The sequence below is a fragment of the Macaca mulatta genome, chromosome 12 (assembly GCF_049350105.2).
Source record: "Macaca mulatta isolate MMU2019108-1 chromosome 12, T2T-MMU8v2.0, whole genome shotgun sequence".
NCBI lineage: Eukaryota > Metazoa > Chordata > Mammalia > Primates > Cercopithecidae > Macaca > Macaca mulatta.
The window spans coordinates 138,154,400-138,175,953 of record NC_133417.1 but is presented as its reverse complement, the minus strand read 5'-3'; the positions used below and the strand labels follow the sequence as shown (position 1 = coordinate 138,175,953).

The window sequence follows — 21,554 nt, the reverse complement described above, 5'->3', positions numbered from 1 at the left end:
TCATAACTTTCCATCTCCATCCAAATAGAGCACCCTCATTTTGGCAGTTTTCTGGCCTCCATTGTTTAGATGTTCCATAATGTATTTAACCCATCCCCGTTGATGGAAATACTGGGTACCGAGGGTGTTCGTTGCAGCATTATTTTTACTAATGGAAGATTGAGCCTCTACACAGTGGAATGCTAAGGGAATTGCTAAGTGGGATTGTTGGGTGAAAGGCTAAATGTTCTTTAAATTTTGAGAGGGTATCACCTAATTGCCTTTACACACTAGCCACATGTGAGTGTGCCTATCCCCTGCCAGTAACGTGGTGCATGACCCAGCTGTTTCATCTTTACCCAATGTGCTAGATTAAAAATTGTATCTCATTATGGTTTTTGTTTTGTTTTGTATTAAGACAGAGTCTCACTCTGTCACTTAGGCTGGAGTGCAGTGGCGCGATCTCAGCTCACTGCAACCTCCACCTCCCGGGTTCAAGCGATTCTTCCACTGCAGCCTCCCGAGTAGCTGGGATTACAGACACCCGCCACCACGCCTGGCTAATTTTTTCTATTTTCAGTAGAGACAGGGTTTTGCCATATTGGCCAAGATGGTCTCAAACTCCTGGTCTCAGGTGATCCACCCGCCTGGGCCTCCCAGAGTATTGGGATTACAGGCGTGAGCCACCGCGCCCGGCTTCGTTGTGGTTTTAACATAACATTTCTCTTGCCATGAGGCAGGCTGGACATGTTCTCAAGCATGTGTCTTTTTAAATGTATACACACTTATTTTAGTATGTAAACATTTTTGCAAATGATTTTATTAATAGGTCATCTTGAGAAAGCTTAGTAATTGGCATTTGTGATGTGTGTGAATGCTGAGGCTTGGGTTCGGGCCCCCAGCGCCAGCATCCCATGGTTACGTTGAATATGTGACTCCCCTCATCCCTTAGCAACCCGAGGGGGTAGCTGTCGCTCCTCCATCAGACAGCCGAGCCCCCACTCCCCACGCTGCTCACGGGACCTGCTCAGTCCGGCCTTGAATTCACTAAAGACTGCACTGCAGCCGGCTGGGCTCGGGCTCTGGAGTTCGACTTCATCATCATTGTTTGCAGAAGAAGGATAGCCTTTGAGGGGTTTCTTCTTAACTGGAAGCCTTTTAAAGTCACTTCTGTGCATCCAGATGCCTGCGGCGTATAAATGACTGCACCAGCAGCAGGCACCGAGGCAACTTTGTGACCTTGCTGCTGAGTCATCCTGGGGAACAGAGGATATGAATCACGGCAGGGGCAGGGCGGCTGCAGTGAGAGGACCCTGAGGGGTCGGAGCAGAGAGTGGAGAGCTTGGGAGCGCCTGGCCACTCCTGGCTCTGGCTCTGTCCCCAGCTGCTAGAGGAGAGAGAGGAGTGGGCTGTGGTGGTCCCCACACCACAACTTAGTAATTGGCATTTGTGATGTGTGTGAGTGCTGAGGCTTGGGTTTGGGCCCCCAGCGCCTGCCTCCCATGGCTACGTTGAATATGCGACTCCCCTTGTGCCTTAGCAACCCTCAGCACACCCCAGCCACTGCCCTGCGGAGGACAGACTCAGGCCAGATCTTCAGCAGGCCCAGGTGGCCCTGATAGCTCCCACCAGCATACTGGAGACCGGGAGCCTGGATGGTAGGGCCTGTGCTGAGGTGCCACGGTGACATCCCCACGGCCTCTAAGGGAGCCCAGGAGGGACGCCTTAGACCCTCAGCATTCTGCCTGGCCTTCTCTTCGTCCCCTCCCTCCAGGCAAAAGCCAGTGAACTAAGTTGGGCTCCAGGCCAGCACCCTGATGCCCAGGACTGGGGGTGACCCGTGTGGGGAGGGCCTGGCACATGGGTGGATGGGAAGGGACCTCCCAGAACCCTTGCAGGGAAGGGGCTACGTTTTGTTTCATGCTTGTGAGGAAGGTGGGGGGCAGCCAGTGCGCCCGCCCTTCAGTCCACGGTCTGCCGGCCTTTGGTTCCGACCCCGGCAGATGTCACCCTGGTGGGGCAGCCGCATCACCACATCACAGCGCATCGAAGGTCGCAGCATCAGAGACAGCAGTGACTTGTTAACACAGGGGTCGGGAGAAGCCACAAAACAACCCAAATCAGGCTGGAATGCACGGCTCAGGGGTCCACGGTGAATCCTGGATCATAAGGAGACCGTGTAGGTAAAGAGCCGGGAGGAGAAATCGTGCGGCCTCGAGCTTTGCTGATGGTGGGGAACGAAGGGTTGATCTGGGTGCGGAGGTAGGAGTGGGACTCCGAGGACAGACACTGTGGGCCTGGCTGGCCAGGCAGCATGGCCCGTGCTTGACCGTGACCTGCAGGACAAGCTGAACCGCCTTCAATAACAGGGGGTTGGGGCCTGCGGGCTGCGTGAAAGCCCATCGCTCTGTGGGTGTTAGGCCTGGCCTTCCGCCTTTCTCCAGCAGAAGTAGGTAAGCTTCCTCCAGACTTTTTTTGGTGTCCGGGTTCCTCTTTTGTGACCTCCTGCTGATGGGTTGGGGGTCTCCTTTGTTTTTCAAATGTGTCACTTGAACAGGGTGGTGTAGGCGGCCCTAACTCTGGGACCTGGCTGGTCCTGAGGCCACAGGGCGTCACCACCCCAGAGCAGCCCAGTGACTTGCGCTGCCTGAGAGGGGGCCTGCCCACCTGGCCTCAGGCCCTGGTCCTGCCCCCGCAGGCGGCGTGGCTCCCGGTGCCTCTGTGGGCCGCTCTCCATCCCATGGGCGCCATGCTGGCCCAGGGTCCCCAGTCTTGGAATCCTCTGGACTCCCTGTCACTGGAGGGCCGGGGAGATGCTCCCTGAATGAGGCTAACCCCCTGTTATCTGCGACTCTCCACAGTGAGGGGCAAAGTAGTGTCAGTCAGAGAAAATCAAGATTTCCTGAGAAAAATACAACCCAGCTCTCCCTGAATGTGGCAGGTGAGCGCCACGGGGTACAGACCCGGCTTCTCCCCTTGGGCCGGCTGGCCACTAGCTCAGGCCGTGCAATTCCAGCCATCTGTGATCCATCCTCACACGGCGGTCAGAGGGGATGGACTTAAAATTGGGAGCCAGAGCCTGCAGGTCCCTGCTCAGTCCTCACAGTGGTGGTGCTGTCGCACCTGCACGTGCCTAGCGCCCCTGCCTCCCACCCGCTCCCGCCTCCCCCACGGCCGTCCATCGCCCGCCCCTCGTGGCGCCCGCCCCTTCTCTGCACAGGCCTTGGTGTCCCTGGGAATGGGTTTTCCTGCCCGTCTTTGGGACTCAGCCCCAATGCCAGAGCAGCGTCCCATCCCACCCTTGGTGAAGGCCGTTCCTAGATGCTGGATCAGTCATAACCCCAGAACATCTGTCAGGGCTCTGAGACGGCCAGGCCCCAGGCTGAGCGTTTCTCATTGTGCTCCCCACTTCCTGGCAACAGCCTGATGAGGCCAGGACTGTTCTTCCCGTTTGGCAAGAACATGGAAACTGAGGCTTAGCGGGATTGAGGAATCCCATCCACAGCAGAGACTCTGGCTCAGTCCCAAGGTCAAGGCTGTGGCCATTTGCTGTTCAGCTGCCCATGGTGGACTCCAGGCGTGCCTCAGTCCTGGCGAATTGCAGGGCCACCTGGGCTGAGCCCCCTGAAGAAAGTCCAGGCTTGATCGGAGTTTAATCTTCACGAGGAATCCAAGCCAGGAATGGGCTTAGGAAAGCCAGGAAGTGTGACAAGAATACTGGCAGATAGCAACGGAGCTGAGAGCGCCGTTCGGAGACCAAACGGAGATTCAGACAGTCGGGTCCAGGCTACCTGGGCATTCCCTGAGAAGGAGCTTCTGTAGCAGTGATACATATGTTCACACGCACCCTGATACACACACATTCACACACACACAGTCACATACTGTCATTCACACACATTCTCACACCATACACATTCACCCACTGTCATCCGCTCACGCTCTTTCACACACAGCCACACATTAACACTCACACATTCACACCCACCTTCATACACACTCATTTACACAGTCACACATAATGCATTCACACACATTTACACCCACCCTCATACACACGTTCACTCACATACTCATTCCCACATGTTCACACACTCATACACCACCCATTCACACATTAACACCCAGTCTCATACACACTCATTTACACTCAGTCACACATACACATTCACTCACATTCACGCCCACCCTCATACGCACCCATTCACATTCATTCACACGCACCCTAGTACACACTCATTCACACACTGTCACATACACGCATTCACACACATTCACACCCTCATACACATTTAGTCACGTGCATGCTCATTCATTCACTCATACATCTATACACTCATACACACTACTACGTGCCCCCACACACACATTCACTTACACACTCTCACAGCCACACCCATATACACATTGACCCACATTCACTTACACACACACCCATATACACACTCACACACATGCTCTCACACACCCATATACACATTCACTCACAATCACTTATACACATGCTCTCACACACCCATATACACATTCACTCACAATCACTTATACACATGCTCTCACACACCCATATACACATTCACTCACATTCACTTACATGCTCTCACACACTCATATACACATTCACCCACAATCACACACGCTCACACAGCCACACCCATATACACATTCACTCACAGTCACTTACATGCTCTCACACACCCATATTCACATTCACTCACAATCACTTGTGCACATGCTCTCACACACCCATATACACATTCACCCACAATCACTTATACACATGCTCTCACATACTCATACACATTCACCCACAATCACACACGCTCTCACAGCCACACCCATATACTCATTCACCCACAATCTCCCACATACGCACTCTCATTCCTTCACACTCACACCCTGACTCGCATATGTGTATGCACACATACGCTCATTCCCACTCGCCCTCACAGGCTCACACTGCCTTCCACTACCCTGGGACGAACGTGCCATGGGAGGGCAGTCTTGCTGTGTTCATGGCTGAGTGCCCAGTGCCTAGACCAGTGCCTGGTGCTCAGCAGATGCTCTGAGCATTTGTGGAGTGAAGGAATGAACGAGTGAATGAATGAAGAGTGAGCAGAGCCTGGATCCCTTGTCAGCGCTCTGATGCCATGCAGAGGCTTAAATGAGAGCAACAGTAATACTGACAAGGGAAAGATAGCCATATCGACATGACAAATAATTTGACATACAAAATGAAGACAAACAGCCTGGAAGCTAAAATTCACAGGTGACATTGCCTGTAAGTGGATATGGAGGGGTGAGAGGTCCAGGAAATGAGATTCAGCCATACCGATTAGCGGGGATTCAGGCCAAGGCCCACAGCTGAAAGGCCCTACCTGCCATTGCCCCCGGCCCTGAAGATCAGGACAGAGATACTGTCGGCCAGAAGATCTGGGTGATCCAGAGCCAGGGTGTCACCCCAGGTGTCTCTAGCACGCGTCCTTCGGGGCCATATGGTTTAATGGCATGCTTTTCTATGATGTGGCACTGTGGGCATGGGGGTTTCCCCTTGGTATCGTTAGTATCAGTTTTGTGAGTTATGTTTGCTTAGAACTTGGGAGCTGTAACTGCTTGACATTTTCTTAGGAGACTTAAATTTAGCAGCAGGAAAATGAATTCATAACAGCATCTGTAGCAGAGAAGCTTCCGGGAAACTGGCTCTCCGTCATAGCCTCACTTTTGTGTTGGCAGACACTGGCCGACCCGGGGTCTGCTGCCAGTCAGCGCTGGGCTGCAGTCTGCTGCTCTGAGGCCCGCTGTGTGTGCTTGCTGTGGCTGCTTTTTAGGTAGATGAGGCAGACGTGACGTGGGGATGGCCACGGAGAGGCCACAGGCTCATTTGAGTGTCTCATCTCTGACCATTGCTGACTCAAGTCAGGTGCAGACCCTGGGGGCCGGGTGGGCCCTGGCTGCTAATGGTGGTTCGGGGTCTGCAGTTGGCCACTGGTCCTGGAATAACATCACTGTGAACGCTCTGTGGGGTGTTCCCAGCTTCCAGATTTGTCGCTTATTTTAGAGTGCTCTGTCAGGTGGGTGGGTGGGCAGAGCTTTGCAGGGAAGCAGCAGTGAGAGCTCCCGCAGGCGGGCATCAAATGCCCAGCAAACCCCTGCGCTGCCTGGGAGGTGGCAGCATCTCTGCTCCTCCAGCATCCAGCCATGTGACTTTGGGGACGCAACTTCAACTTCTCTGTGTCTGTTTCCTTTTGGTAAAACGGGAGCTTCTGTCTGTCCTTCCTGGGGGACCTGCGGGGATTAAGTGAAACGGCCTGCAAAACCCCACCACTCCAGAGCCCATGCGTTCGGGGAACAAATGCCTCTAATCCTGGAGCTCCTGCGTTCATGCCAAAGCCCTGAGCCCTGGGTCAGGCTCTGATGAGTGGGGAAACCGGAGGGCGGCCCTAAAAGGAGTGAGGCAGGGGATGGGCAGGACCCTGGGGAAGGGGCCAGACCCCACCCCACCCCCTACCCCACCCCAAACCTCACCCTGCCCCACCCCTACCCTCGCCCCTGCCCCCACCCCTATCCCCACCTTCATCCTCACCCTCACCCCCCACTCCACTCCCACCCTTATCCCTATCCTCACCTCCACTCCTACCCCACCTCACCCCTACCCTCATCCTTACCCCTAACCTCACCCTCACCCCTACCCTCACCCCTGCACCCACCCCTATCCCCACCCTTACCTTCACCCCCACCCTTACTCCCACCTTTACCCCTACCCTCACCCTTATCCCCACTCCTACCCCCACCCTCACCTCTACCCTCATCCTCACCCCTACCCTCAACCTTACCCCCACCCCTACCCTCACCATCACGCCCACCCTCACCCCTAACCCCACCCCTACCCTCACCCCACCCTCACCCTCACCTCCACCCTCACCCCTACCTCACCTTCACCCCTACCCTCACCCCTACCCCCACCCTCACCCCCACCCTCACCCCTACCCCCACCCTTACCCCCACCCTCACCCCTACCCTCACCCTCACCCCTACCCTCACCCTCACCCCTACCCCCACCTTCACCCCTACCCTCACCCTCACCCCTACCTTCACCCTCACCCCCACCACCCTCACCTCTACCCTCACCCTCACCCCCACCCCTACCCCACCCCCACCCCTACCCCCTCCCGCACATCTACCACCACCCTGACCCCTACCCCCTCCCTCACCCTCACCCCTACCCTCACCCTCACCCCTACCCTCACCCTCACCCCTACTCTCAGCCTCACCCCTATCCCCACCCTCACCTCTACCCTCACCTTCACCCTTTCCCCCTACCCCGGGCTCCTCACTGCTCTGTTTCCATCCCTCCTCTGTGGCCATAACAAATTATCAGAAACCGGGTGGCAGAGGATGACAGGAATTGATTCTCCCACGGCCTGGGCAGGCCGTGCTCCCTCCGACAGCTCTGCGGAGGATCCTTCTGGCCAACTCCAACTGCTGGTGGCTGCATCAGTCCCATCTCTGCCTGTGCCTTCTCTTTGTGTCTGTGTCACATTGTCAGATCTCCCTCGGTCTCTTTTATAAAGACACCCATCATTGGTTTGGGACCAGCCTTAACCCAGGGTGATCTCATCTTGAACTCCTTGACTCAATTATGTCTGTACAGACCCTTTTCCCAAATAAGGTTCCACTCACGGGCACTGGGGTTAGGACGTGGATGTAGCTTCTGCCGGGGCCACAGTTCAACCCCCTATGCTGTCCCTCCTGGGAAGCGACTGAGGGACCTGAACCTGCCCTAAGTCGAGGAGTATCAGAGGGTGATGGGGAAGAGGAAGGTGGGTCATTGTGTTGATTTGTAAACAAGGGAGGAAGGTGAGCCGGGATCTGCCACCTGCCCTTACAGAATGACCGGTGAGATGCAGAGCTGCTGTTAGTTCCTAGTCAGCTATTCAGAGGCTCAGTAATCATGTAATAATAATGACATCAAATAAAGGCACCTCCAGAAAATTGATCAGGTTATGTATGGATTTCTTTCTCTCTTCCAAAATGAAAATTGCCTTATTGGTTCCATTATAAAATCAGACCATGATACATGTTCATTGTTAAATTATCAGGCGATTCAAAAGGTAAAAAGAGTAAACATCCCCCCAGATTCCACCCCTGTGATGCTCATGCTTGACACTGGCTCGTTTCCTCCTGATGTTTTTCTGGGTGTGGAAGAACAGGATTCCTCCCACCTGTGGGTGTGCACCCACTCATGGGCCGAACCGCCACACGCAGCTCCACACCCACTGCCACACCCAGCGCACAGGCGGAACCACCACACCCAGCGCATGGGCCGAGCCACCCTTGGCAGCTATTGTGTGGCTGACGTCTCTCTTTTTTTTTTTTCAGACAGAGTATCACTCTGTCACCCAGGCTGGAGTGCAGTGGCATAATCTGGGCTCACTGCAGCCTTTGCCTCCCAGGTTCAAGTGATTCTCACGCCTCAGCCTCCCAAGCAGCTGGGATTACAGGCGCGTGCCACCACACCCAGCTAAGTTTTGTATTTTTAGTAGAGACAGGGTTTTACCATGTTGGCCTGGGTGGTCTTGCACTCCTGACCCTCACCTCCTAAAGTGCTGGGATTACAAGAGTGAGTCGCCACGCCCAGTCTGACCTGTCTTGTTTTTGTCTTGTTTCATATTTTGGATCTTAGGCTGTGTGCAGGTGTCAGTGTGGTAAGTGTTCTCTCACAGGGAGTAGCCTCTGTGCCCTGTCACCTTAGGGGTAGTGTGCTCCCCAGGAAGAGCGGCCTGACTGCCATCCCCGGCCGCAGGTGTTACCAGCTGCTCCCGCAGCAGCCATCCCAGGCCCCAGCAGGAGGCGATTTTCCCCTTTCAGCGCCCTGCTGAGTGTCTCTCTGCTCCTCTCTGTCTCTGCACGAGGCTAGTGCCTTCGTGGAAGGCCAACTTCGGGCGGTAACCGTGGGGTCTCCCTGCCACAGGCCATGTTTGAGCTGGTCACTTCCGAGGCGTCCTACTACAAGAGCCTGAACCTGCTCGTGTCACACTTCATGGAGAACGAGCGGATGAGAAAGATCCTGCACCCGTCCGAGGCGCACATCCTCTTCTCCAACGTCCTGGACGTGCTGGCCGTCAGTGAGCGGTGAGGACGGGGGAGATAGTCACCTCCCTCAGGGCCCTTCTTCATCCCGGGGCACATGCTTGAGACACTGGTGACAAGTGCTTGATACTGGCTTCTCTATGTCCAGATGTTTGGAATGTTCCATAATAAAATATAAATAAATGAACACATAAATCCAAACCTCACCACCCCTCCTGGCAGGGTGGCCAGTCACGTCCCCTTGCGTCCCTTCTCATGAGCACCTGTGCCCCACACAAAGCTCTGCGCTGAGCATCCTGCTGGCCCCGGGGTAGAGTGACACTGAGTCCAGCTCTCTCAAGCATCATACCCATGGTTGGACAGGTTTAAACCAGGCAGGTCCACGGGAGTCTTGTGACAGGGACAGAAGGTGTCCGTGTAAGCTGCTCCTTACCCTAGCAGAAAGTCCCAATGGCGCATGCAGGGCCCCCAGGCCCTGTGCAGGTGCAGCCCTGGATTCCCACGTCCTCACCTCCTGAGTGCGTTTGCCATGACTGGTGGAAGTGGTCTGGGAGCTGTGCTTCCAGCAGGGACTGTGTGAAGCCTGGGCTGAGCTGCAGCGGAGGAAGAGTAGACAGACATCTGTCCACTGAATCCTGTGAAAAGGAAAGGAACCGAATTGTGTGGCCAGGGTGAAAGAGCACTTACCTTCCCCAGGGCAGGCCACGGAGTTCTGCAGCCAGAAGCCACATGGGCTCAGCTGGGACAGGGCCTGGTGATCAGATGGGAAACCGAGGCGGGGCCCGGCGCAGCCCCGCTCTGAGCAGTGGGGATCTGCTCAGCATCACATGTGGCACCCTGGGAGCTGCTCGCTGTCTGTGGCCTCCAAGTGGGTCTCTTCTCCGCATTGACACTCTCACTTCTGTTTGCAGCCCCCTCACCCCCTCATGGCAGCCTATTCTAGTGGATTTGGGAGGTGATGGCTGACTGGGGTCAGAGTGGCCTGTGAGGCCCCTGGGCTTCTGCCGCGGCACTTTTTTTTTTTTTTTTTTTTTTGAGACAGTTTCACTCTTGTTGCCCAGGCTGGAGTGCAATGGCGCGATTTCGACTCATGGCAATCTCCGCCTCCTGGGTTCAATTCTCCTGCCTCGATCTCCTGAGTAGCTGGCACTACAGGCGTCCACCACCACGCTCGGCTAATTTTTTGTATTTTTAGTAGAGACAGGGTTTCACCATGTTGGCCAGGCTGGTCTCAAACTCCTGACCTCAGATGATCCACCAGCCTTGGCCTCTGAAAGTGTTGGGATTACAGGCGTGAGCCACCGCGCCTGGCCCTGCCACGACACTTCTGTCTTATGTACTTATTTGTATTTTACTGTGGAAAATTCCAAGCATGCAGAGGTAGACGTCCATGTGCGCTGGACACCAGCATCAGCAGTGGTCAGCCCAGGGGCCAGTCCCCACCCCCCAGGGGACCCTTCTGAAGCAGATTCCCGTGGTCATCTATTTTATCTTCAAACATATCAGCACACACCTGAAAGGTAAGGGTTCTCGGTGCTCCCAGCGCTATCAGCCCTGTGAAAACACAGTAATTCTTCAAGATGACCAAATACACCACCAGTGCTCGGTGGCCCTGCCGACGGATCTTGTCGGCCTGTACACTCACTACGCGCACTGGTATGTCTCAGTCAGGCTCTCACGCTGCCCTTGGTGAGACAATCCCCCACCCTCCCCCCTGGGCACCCTCCACCCCAAGCCGCTGCCTCTCGCAGGTTCCTCCTGGAGCTGGAGCACCGGATGGAGGAGAACATTGTCATCTCCGACGTGTGCGACATCGTGTACCGTTACGCGGCCGACCACTTCTCCGTCTACATCACCTATGTCAGCAATCAGACCTACCAGGAGCGGGCCTACAAGCAGCTGCTGTGAGTGTGCCCGGCGAGGGGCTGGGGCAGGGGCGGCGCCCAGCACAGCCATACCAGTGCTGGCCCAGGCTCCTTACACGGTGGTGCTTCATGGTCCTTCACCTGTGTTCCCAAGGTCCACATAGGCCACCCGAGTTGGCCAGGCTGGTGACAGTATCCCAACCCAGCACGTTCCAGGGTGTTTTGGTGTCACTAGAGAAACATTAGCCCAGCCAGTCCCCAAGAGAATCAGCGTAGCATCCACTGGACCTGGATCCAACGGCCGAGCAGAGCACTGTGCAGTTAGAAAAGACAGCGTGAGGTCAAGTGAGGTCACGTGGACAATTCAGAACCCTGGACATCAGAGACTGGGTTTGAACTAGCGACAGGGGCAGGGACGGGGTGGGAAGGAGCCTTGGTGGGGCTCTTGAGCAGCGCCGGGGCATTGATTGCTAAGCTGCCCGTTTTGAAAACTTTCTCTGAGGTTTAGTTGACAAGGTAATTTTCCAGCCAGCGTGCCTCTTCTGAATTCTCTGCACTGAGGTTTGCGCTTCAGTGACTGGGGTTAGCTGGGGAGGCCATCCCGGCTCCGCACAGAAGCACCGAGGGATTTTTCCAGTCGCAGCGTCTGCACATTGCACCTCACTGGCTTTTCCACCAAGACATGGAGTTCATGGTGCCCGTTTCCAGCCTGAGTCTTTGGGCATTTGGATATTTTAACAGTTGGTGAAGGAAAATTGGAACTGGAGGGAATCAGGATGCAATTTTGGGGGGATAAACATTGAGAAGGCAAGCACATGGCAGATTAGGAAGCACTCACAGCTCCCAAGAGCCCATGCTGTGGCCCCCGCCAGGCCTCGTGAGCACAGAGGCTGAGTGACAGGCAGAGCGCCCGACCCTGCCGTCCCGCTGTCCCTGCCCTCCCACTGTCCCTGCCGTCCCGCTGTCCCTGCCATTCCTGCTGACATGCGTGGGGCTGAGCTCACCTCCAGCTCTCCCAGCCCTCATCCGCGCTGCAGCCCGGCCCACCGCCAAGCCCCCCTGTCAGAAATAGTGCAGGCTGTCCTGTCGATGTCTATAGCCTGCTGCCCATTCCTGTCACTATGTGGGTTTACCTTGCCACAGTTTCCTGCTGGGTGAAATCATTTAATTGTGCGTCTTGGCCACACGAGGAATCCTTGTCCTCCCACAGACAGCATATTGTGCCAAGTCTTCAAGGCCAGGCATGTGAAACCACTATTGTTATTTGACTTGTATGTGAACAGTCTATTTTCCTTTTGAAAAAAAACACAAAGAAATCAACATGTTTTCTGAGCCCGTGGGTCGTGTGGATCCTGAGAGGCTGTGAACGGGGAGGAGGAGTCTCCAGTTCATGCCTCCTGCAGCTCAGAGACCTACTCCACGTGTCTGTGTCCCCAGCCAGGAGAAGGCGGCTTTTCGGGAGCTGATCTCGCAGCTAGAGCTCGACCCCAAGTGCAAGGGGCTTCCCTTCTCCTCCTTCCTCATCCTGCCTTTCCAGAGGATCACACGCCTCAAGCTGTTGGTCCAGGTACAGCCTCCTCCACCTGACCCACAGACGGGGTTTCCCAGGCTTTCCTGTGGTCATTCCGGGGCCCTGTTCCAGGTCATTGGCTTTCTAGGAGGTCTATTGGTTCAACAGATACTATCTAAGCTCCTCCCATGCGTGCCAAGCACGTTCCTGGGCAGTGAGGGCACCACCCCTGCTCCCAGGGAGCCCCATCGCAGGGGGGACAGACTGATCCATGCACAGCCAGGAAGTGGGCATGGCTGTGGGGACAGCCAAATGGGCCCACATGACAGGGGTGGCTGGCTGGCCACTGCCAGTTGCAGGGGTGGGGGCGGATCAGGAAAGACACGTGACGTGTAAGCTGAGACCTGGCTGACAGGGAGGAGCTGGTGGGGGCAGGTAGAGGAAAGAACATTCCACGCAGAGGGAACCACTTGTGCAAAGGCCCCGAGACTGCAAGGTTCATGGCCAGAAAGGCCAGCAGCAAGCTCGGGAGCATGACGGGGATGGGAGTAGGTGTGGAGATGGGGACAGAGGCAGGTCCAGGGAAGACATGGGGTCCTGTCCTCAGTGTGACGGGAGTCACCTGATCGGACCCACTTTTAGGAGCTGGCCCTGGCTGCTCCAGAGGGTGACGGAAACAGGGAAGGGGTTACACTGGCCTGTGGGGCTGGGCCGGGGAGTGGGGGCCCGGCAGGGATGTCAGGGAATTGAAATCAGTGACTGGATGAGAGAAGGACCGAGAGTGACTCTTCAGTTTTTACCTTGAGCAGTTTGGGGGTGTGCGGCCATTGCTGAGATGGGGAAGTCTTGGGGCATGGAGGACTCGGGATTCAGGGCAGGATGACCTGAGTTTGAGGTGACTTTGGACAGTTCAGTGTCAGAGGTCAGAGTTAAAGGGAGAAGTCGGGCAGGACCCGTTGGCATCAAGGTGGTAATTAACGGAAGAGACCGCCAAGGAAGGAGAGAAAGGGGCCTGAGACCAAACTCAGGGACGTAGCCAGGCCTGGGAAGGAACAGCGATGAGGGAGGAGGAAACCCACAGAGCTGGAGGCGTGGGAGACTGCGGGGCATGGGGCTTCCAGAAAAGGGAGGCTCCAGCCAGACCCAGAGGCAGGCCCAAGACCCCCTCCGCCTGACAGGCCCAGAGGCAGGACCGAGACCCCCTCCACCTGACAGACCCAGAGGCAGGACCGAGACCCCCTCCGCCTGACAGACCCAGAGGCAGGACCGAGACCCCCTCCGCCTGACAGGCCCAGAGGCAGGACCGAGACCCCCTCCGCCTGACAGACCCAGAGGCAGGACCGAGACCCCCTCCGCCTGACAGGCCCAGAGGCAGGACCGAGACCCCCTCCGCCTGACAGACCCAGAGGCAGGACCGAGACCCCCTCCGCCTGACAGGCCCAGAGGCAGGACCGAGACCCCCTCCGCCTGACAGGCCCAGGGGCAGGACCGAGACCCCCTCCGCCTGACAGGCCCAGAGGCAGGACCGAGACCCCCTCCGCCTGACAGGCCCAGGGGCAGGACCGAGACCCCCTCCGCCTGACAGGCCCAGAGGCAGGACCGAGACCCCCTCCGCCTGACAGGCCCAGAGGCAGGACCGAGACCCCCTCCGCCTGACAGGCCCAGAGGCAGGACCGAGACCCCCTCCGCCTGACAGGCCCAGAGGCAGGACCGAGACCCCCTCCGCCTGACAGGCCCAGAGGCAGGACCGAGACCCCCTCCGCCTGACAGGCCCAGAGGCAGGACCGAGACCCCCTCCGCCTGACAGGCCCAGTGAGGCAGGACAGAGACCCCCTCCGCCTGACAGGCCCAGAGGCAGGACCGAGACCCCCTCCGCCTGACAGGCCCAGTGAGGCAGGACAGAGACCCCCTCCGCCTCACAGGTGCCGGGGCCCTGTCTATTGATGCCCTGGGCAGAGGGAGCCATTGGCAGCTGGGCTCGTGAAGTGGACGGTGTAGAGTGCAGCTGTGGTCCTGAGGGGCATGAGCTGAGGGGGACCTTAGAGCCACAGGTAGCAGAGGTCAGAGGTCAGGCAGGTGAGCGGCCAAAGACCTAGAGGCAGCTACTCCAAAAGAGCAGAATTAGAGAGGAGGCCCGTCCCAGGAGGAAAGGGCTTGGGAGCATGAGGCCAAGGAAGCAGGTGTCAGGAGAAGCTAACAGAGATACCAACGTGAGGCACAGCCGGGACGGCGACCCCAAACCAGAAGACACCTGTGATGAACGCAATTCCATGGGAATTTTTTTTTTTTAACTTAGAAAAAGTGAAACAGAAGACAGTAACATTTCCTAATTATGCAGTGAAAAATATTTTAGGACACTTTATAGGGAAAGTGCATATGGATATATTAAAACCTTAGCTTCTGTAAGATGAAAACCAACAATAAGATTAAAAGCAATGGGAATGCAGTGATTAGGAAATGGTGGAATGGGGACAGCTGGGGTGGGCGCTCAGGGAAGGGCTCAGAGAAAGGGGTGGTGGGTCAGGGACCATTCCAGAGAGAACAGCAAGTCTCCGCATCAGGCAGCATGCTGGGGACATACTGAGAGGAGGCTGGCGTGGGAGAGCACGCACCAGGCTAAGGAACCCATACCGTCCTCCATTTGAGGCCACCCATGCCACCTGGTCAGATGCAGCTTTTATGCCTGTGAGAAAAGATGCGCCTGGACTGTGCTGTTTAGCCAGGATTTGGAAGTAGGGGGACAGTTGATGACAGGCGAGGTGACCACATACAGGGCGGAAGAAGCAGGAAGGCTGCTGTGGGTCTCGAAGGTCTCTGGCTTGGCTGCCAGGCAGAGGCGGGCAAGCGACCACAGGAGGGGCTTGGGCTGCTGTCAGGGGAGGCGTCTGTGCTGCCGTGGCACCCAGCAGCCGGGAGGACAGGTGGTTGGTGCTCAGATGCACCCAGCCTACCTACAGGACAAAAGCCAGTTGGAAAACATGGGCATGGTGGTGATTGCTAGGAGGAAACCATGTAGAGTTTATAGAGCAATGGCCAAAATCATAATTTACAGGTGAAAGCAGTGTGGGCATAATTTTTCGTTAATTGAAGAAAACTGAACAATTGGAGAAAAGACTCTTTCATACACTTTCATGGATAAGACCAAAGTTAACAAAGTTTCGGGGCCCAATGACAGTCCCAGGGAGGAGAGGGAAGCCCTTGGTCTCCCTACCCCTGTCCCGTAAGCATTTAGCTCCCCTTGGGGACAGAGCTGACCCTGACTGAGTGCGTGACAGTCCTCACTGCTGGATGCTGGATGCGGGCTCTCTTGCCCTCCATTTGTCAGATGGAGACTGTGCATGTGTGTGTGTGTGCATGCATGTGTGTGTGCAGGTATGCATGTGTGTAGGTGCATGTATGTATGTATGTGCACGTGTGCTTGTATGCATGTTTGTACACGTGTGCTTGTGTGTGCACTGTGTGTTTGCAGGTGTGCATGCATCGTGTGCACGTGTGCGCAAGTATGTATGCACGTATGTGTGCACACAGGTCTGCATGCATGTGTGTGTGTGCGTGCTGCAGCATGGGGCTGGACTGGTGCAGTAGGGAGGCAGTTACGGTCAAGATGAGAAATGGGAGGAAAGATCAGAAAAGATTAAAGTTAACGCAGCCTTTCCCTGTGCGTAGAACATCCTGAAGAGGGTAGAAGAGAGGTCTGAGCGGGAGTGCACTGCCTTGGATGCCCACAAGGAGCTGGAAATGGTGAGTTTCGCCGCCTCTTGTGCTGTATCCCAATGCACTGCTTTCCTCATCCAGGAGCACCTTTCCGGCCCTGCTCCCCACGTGTCCATGTGTCTTTTTAGAAAATGCAAATTTATTTTAAAATTCACTTTTACAATCCAGAAGAGTCACTGGGACTTAAAAAATATACACCAGGTGTGGCTTGTGTAGAGCCTTCTTCACCCTGCTTCCTGGCTCCAGCCTTACATACCCTGTCTGTTACTGTACCGCAGCACGACCCTCAGGACACTCTACACCGGTGTGGAGCTCTGCGATCATGCACAGGCCCTGACTCCTCTCATCAGCCGCCTGGTATTGTTCTATGCAGGCATCTGGGGTGCACACAGACCCCAGGCTTGCCTTTGCCTGTTTCTCCATGTCAGAAGCAGTCTCTCCTCCCTCCTGTGAGGCTCACCAAGGCTGGTTCCCACTCTCCCTGTGCCCTGACGTAGCCCTTTACTCTGAACCCATCCCTCCACGCCACTCTCCCGTTCCCTGGAGCTCAGTCGCGCCTGTGCATCTCTGTGAGGAGATTCACTGGCGCTGCCCAAGAGTGCAAGGACCATCTCCTGACTCTCAGAGAGAGACGGCTCCTCCTGGAGGTTTGGAGCAGAGCAGGGGTTGTGCAGGAAGGGCCAGCGAGTACATTTCAGTCCTCAGGAGCTCTTACCATGCGCTCTGCCGCGTTTGGCTCCTGGCATCAGCTGGAGCTGAGAGCCAGCTTTTGGCAGCTGTGCTAGGGCACCTCCATTGAGCAAGTGATGCCGTCATGGTGGAGAGCAAGGTGGGGGACATCCATATTCCACTTCTTTGTCACCCCGTGGCAGAAGCTTAGCAAAAAGAGTATCACCCTCAGTGGGCATCTGATGGTCATTCTCAGCCACACTGAGACATGAGAACTTCCTACCCTAATGCAGTTGGTTCCCACCTCGGGCCTCTCCTCCTGTCCCTTTCCCAGACCATTTGGCCACCAAAATTCCTCTGGTAGTGACACGCTGTGCCTAGTGGGGAAAGGCTGGTGCCTCAAGCAGGGTAGCCAGGGGACATCCGTGACCTGTGAGCCAGGCAGCATCTCTAGGGGCCCATGCCCACCTCTGGAAGCAGAGCTTCCCTTTTTAAAGTTCTTTTCTACTTTCATCTTCATTTTCCTTATAATGAAAGGTATTCTCTGTTTCTAACAGGCTTGTTTTTTAAAAATAAAGGTTTGTTTTTTCTCTGATTTATAAAAGTAATTTTACTCAATACCAGGAAACTCAGAAAATGCTTGTAAGTAAAAAGAAAACAATAAACTTCAGTACCACTTCGCCCTCCCTGCCAACAGGCTGCAGCTCGCCCTGAACAGACACCTGTGCACAGCACACTCGCAGGGCGCGGACATGCTGCAGCTCCCCCGAAACAGACATGCACATGACACACGCCCAGCACATACACGCCCATACATATCACACACGGTACACACTGCACACACACACACACGGCCCCTATAGATCACACAGTACACACTGCACACACACACAGCACACACATGCATGACACGTACATATCACACAGTACACACTGCACACACACACAGTACACACAGCACACACATGCCCATACATATCACACACAGTACACACTGCACACACACATACACGGCCCCTATAGATCACACAGTACACACTGCACATACACACAGCACACACAGCACACACATGCCCATACATATCACACACAGTACATACTGCACACACACATACACGGCCCCTATATATCACACAGTACACACTGCACATACACACAGCACATGCTTATCACACACAGTACATGCAGCACACACGTGCATGGCACGTACATATCACACACAGTACACAGTGCACATGCATACAGCACACACATGCACACACTGCAAATATGCACAGCACACACACATAATACTGCACACACTGCATATACACAGCACACATGCACACACATGGCACACACATATCACAGTACACACTGCACATGCATACACAGCACACATACACATATGACACTGCACGTATGCTCAGCACACACTGTATATACACAGCACATGCATGCACCACGGCACGCATGGCACACAGCACACACACACCACTGTATTCTTTACAAAAAGGGCTTGTGGTTTAGAAACAGCTGTGCCCTGCATTCGAGTGGAGCATGTGGAGTCCCCGCATTCACGCGGAGTCCCTGCCTCTGTCCTGGATTTCTGTCCTTGCATATATGCATAGATCATAATCATTTTAATCAAATCTGTTGCTGACTCTTGAGGCTGACAATCGTGTTTCTCATTCTAGACAACACAGCAGGGAGCCCCTTGCGCACACTTCTCAGGGCATGGTGCTCATTTATGTGCCTGACTGAGAGCCTGCGGCGAGCCTGGCCCTGTGCCAGACCCCATGCGTCAGTGCGGAATTTTCTTTCTTCAGTACGAGTCCTCAGGAGTCCCAGAAAGTGTGGAATTGTTAGGCCCCTTGGTGCCTGGGTTGCCTCCCAGGAGGGTGTGGGGAGAACAGCCCGGAGCCCTGCCGGGCCGTCCAGCCTGCGGAGGAGGAGGGCTGCCTCACGCGTGTCTTTTCTGGAGTTTGCTTCCTAGCGAGGACAAGGCACCAACTTTCTCCACCGAAACTAACAGGTTTTCCCACTTGCCATTGTGCCACAAGGTGCTAGAAAGAGGAGCTCCAGCCCGATTGAGACTGGCCGGCCAGCTCAGCTGTGGGCACAGTACCTGGTCACAGTGGTCACTGAGCCCTCTCTGTGGCCTGACGGAGCGGGAGGAAGGGGCTGGGACAGCTGGCTCTGGTGGCCTGATGGGCCCTCCTTCTTGTCCCAGGTGGTGAAGGCATGCAATGAGGGCGTGAGGAAGATGAGCCGCACGGAGCAGATGATCTGCATTCAGAAGAAGATGGAGTTCAAGATCAAGGTGAACTGGAGCGATTGGTGTCAGCCTGTACCTATGCACGGGCCCCTGGCCCCGCCCTGCCCCAGAGGCACAGATCACCACGCCTGGCTGGCCTTCCTTAGGTCCTTGGTCACTGGCCACACTTAGGGTCCCCTCTGCCCCCTCCCCAGCTGAAGCCACCCAACCTGCCACCAGGCATGAAACACCACCACGGTGGCCCAGACCTGTCTCCTGAGAGACGGGAGTGCAGGGCTAGTGTGCAGCCTAGAGCCACGCGGGGTGTGGATCCTGCTCTCACCTGCCAGCCGCGTGGCCTGGAGCAGTCAGTTTACGTGGAGGACGTGGTGGGGGCTACTCCAGGGATCCTCAAACCAGGAGGATTTGGAAGTGACCAGCCTCCCCCAAACTTCACAGGAAACTTCAGGCACTTGTGAGCCCCTAAGGTCCCCTGGGGCCTGACTTTCTGGGAACTCGGCCACAGCAGCACACTGTGCCCGCAGCGGGTCCCTGAGACCAGGCTTGGTTTGGGAGCTGAGCCCCACTCGAGGAGGCAGAGGCGGTCTTCTGGGCATCCCATGGAGCTCGGCTGACCACTGGGTGCCAGGCGCCTGCCCCTGAGTTGTATCACCTGCCGAGCGGCCGTTCAGCTGCAGGCCTGGCCTCCTTGCCCCGTGGGTCCCATTCTTTCCTCTCCACTGTGAACTCAGCCCCTTCTCTGATTCTGCATCCCACAGGCAGAGCTTGGTGGGGGCAATGATGACACACACTAGCTGCCACATTCACAGGCACACGGTATCCACACAGCAGTGCACACACGTAAACAGCAGTGTACATGCACACACATGCACATACACTTAAAGCTCACATGGGGGTACACAGAACACAGTCCACACACATAGACACAAGCCCACATGTACAGCACACACACACGCACAGCACACCCATGCCCGCAGGGGGCACCTTCTCTCACATACACACACACACACGCACACACACACACACACGCACAGCACACCCATGCCCGCAGGGTGCACCTTCTCTCACATACACACACACGCACACACACACACACGCACACACACACACACGCGCGCGCACACACACACACGCACACACACACACACGCACACACACACACACACACACACACACACACACACAGTCCTGCCATTTCTCTGCATCCGTCCAGAACTCAGCCATTCTGCCCACTTGTGCCTCATGTGTCGGGGCCCTGGGCAGGTGTCAGGGAATGTGACAGATGCAGCACTGGGGGCGTGTCCTGGGGAGGGACACTGTGGGCACAGCCCGCCTGACGCCCTTTCCCCGCTGCAGTCGGTACCCATCATCTCCCACTCCCGCTGGCTGCTAAAGCAGGGTGAGCTGCAGCAGATGTCAGGCCCCAAGACCTCCCGGACCCTGCGAACCAAGAAGCTCTTCCACGAAATTTACCTCTTCCTGTTCAACGACCTGCTGGTGATCTGCCGGCAGATTCCAGGGTGAGTTGGGGCCCGGGGCGCCAGGCGCTCTGGCGGGCGGGGAGTGTGCTGGGCACTGGGTTTGACTGGGGCCGGGGTGCTGGGGGCTCTGGCGGGCGGAGGAGTGTGCTGGGCACTGGGTTTGATTGGGGCTGGGGTGCCAGGCGCTCTGGCGGGCGGGGAGTGTGCTGGGCACTGGGTTTGACTGGGGCTGGGGTGCCAGGCGCTCTGGCGGGCGGAGGAGTGTGCTGGGCACTGGGTTTGATTGGGGCCCGGAGGTTGGGGGTTCGGGACAGAGCTTGGACTTTTGGATCGGGTTTAAAGGTCTGTTCTGCTGAGGCCCAGCTTTGGGCCTTTAGCCAAGGTTATTTCACGTTCCTAAGCCTCAGTTTCCCCTCCTGTAAAGTGAGGGTTTTACTGCTAGGGCCGTGAAGGGCCCAGCCCAGCAGCAGGGTGGCCATGGTAGGGTCATCAGGGTTGGCAGGACCATGGTGCTGTCCACCGTCCGCACCTGGGACGGGTCGCCCTTTTGGGGTGCGGGAGACAGGCGTTCAGGTGGGAGCTTCGGAAGGAGGTGAAGATGAGCCAGTACCGTGGAGCCAGGCTTGCTGGCCTGCCAAGTGGGGCTCTCCTGGGACCTCCACGGGCCTCCTTGGGGCTGACACACCTGCCCTTCTCCCTGATCTCCAGAGACAAGTACCAGGTATTCGACTCAGCTCCACGGGGACTGCTGCGTGTGGAGGAGCTGGAGGACCAGGGCCAGACGCTGGCCAATGTGTTCATCCTGCGGCTGCTGGAGAACGCAGATGACCGGGAGGCCACCTACATGCTAAAGGCATCCTCTCAGTGAGTGCCTCGCCGCCACATGCCCAGTGCCACCCGTGGCACCTTTCCGTGTGGCCTCAATCCCTACAGGCCTGTCCCCAGGTGGAACAAGGCACCACACGCTCTGCATGGGACCAACCTGCCCA

The 21,554-nt window shown here is 56.2% G+C and overlaps 1 protein-coding gene across 7 annotated transcripts in view; it reads left to right on the top strand.

Moving 5' to 3' along the window:
* The window catches only part of NGEF (neuronal guanine nucleotide exchange factor), a 135,419-nt gene that overhangs the window by 109,459 nt on the left and 4,406 nt on the right, over window positions 1-21,554 (top strand). For 6 of the 7 annotated variants that reach the window (XM_001114604.5, XM_077957918.1, XM_077957919.1 and 3 more), the window contains 7 exons: window positions 8,951-9,111; window positions 10,821-10,973; window positions 12,372-12,501; window positions 16,111-16,185; window positions 19,040-19,129; window positions 20,441-20,604; window positions 21,274-21,429. In XM_001114604.5, coding sequence (XP_001114604.1) covers window positions 8,951-9,111; window positions 10,821-10,973; window positions 12,372-12,501; window positions 16,111-16,185; window positions 19,040-19,129; window positions 20,441-20,604; window positions 21,274-21,429 — 929 coding nt within the window. Of the gene's footprint in view, window positions 1-8,950; window positions 9,112-10,820; window positions 10,974-12,371; window positions 12,502-16,110; window positions 16,186-16,436; window positions 16,516-18,635; window positions 18,887-19,039; window positions 19,130-20,440; window positions 20,605-21,273; window positions 21,430-21,554 lie in introns of those variants that run through there. The other variant, XM_077957920.1, reaches the window with a different exon arrangement.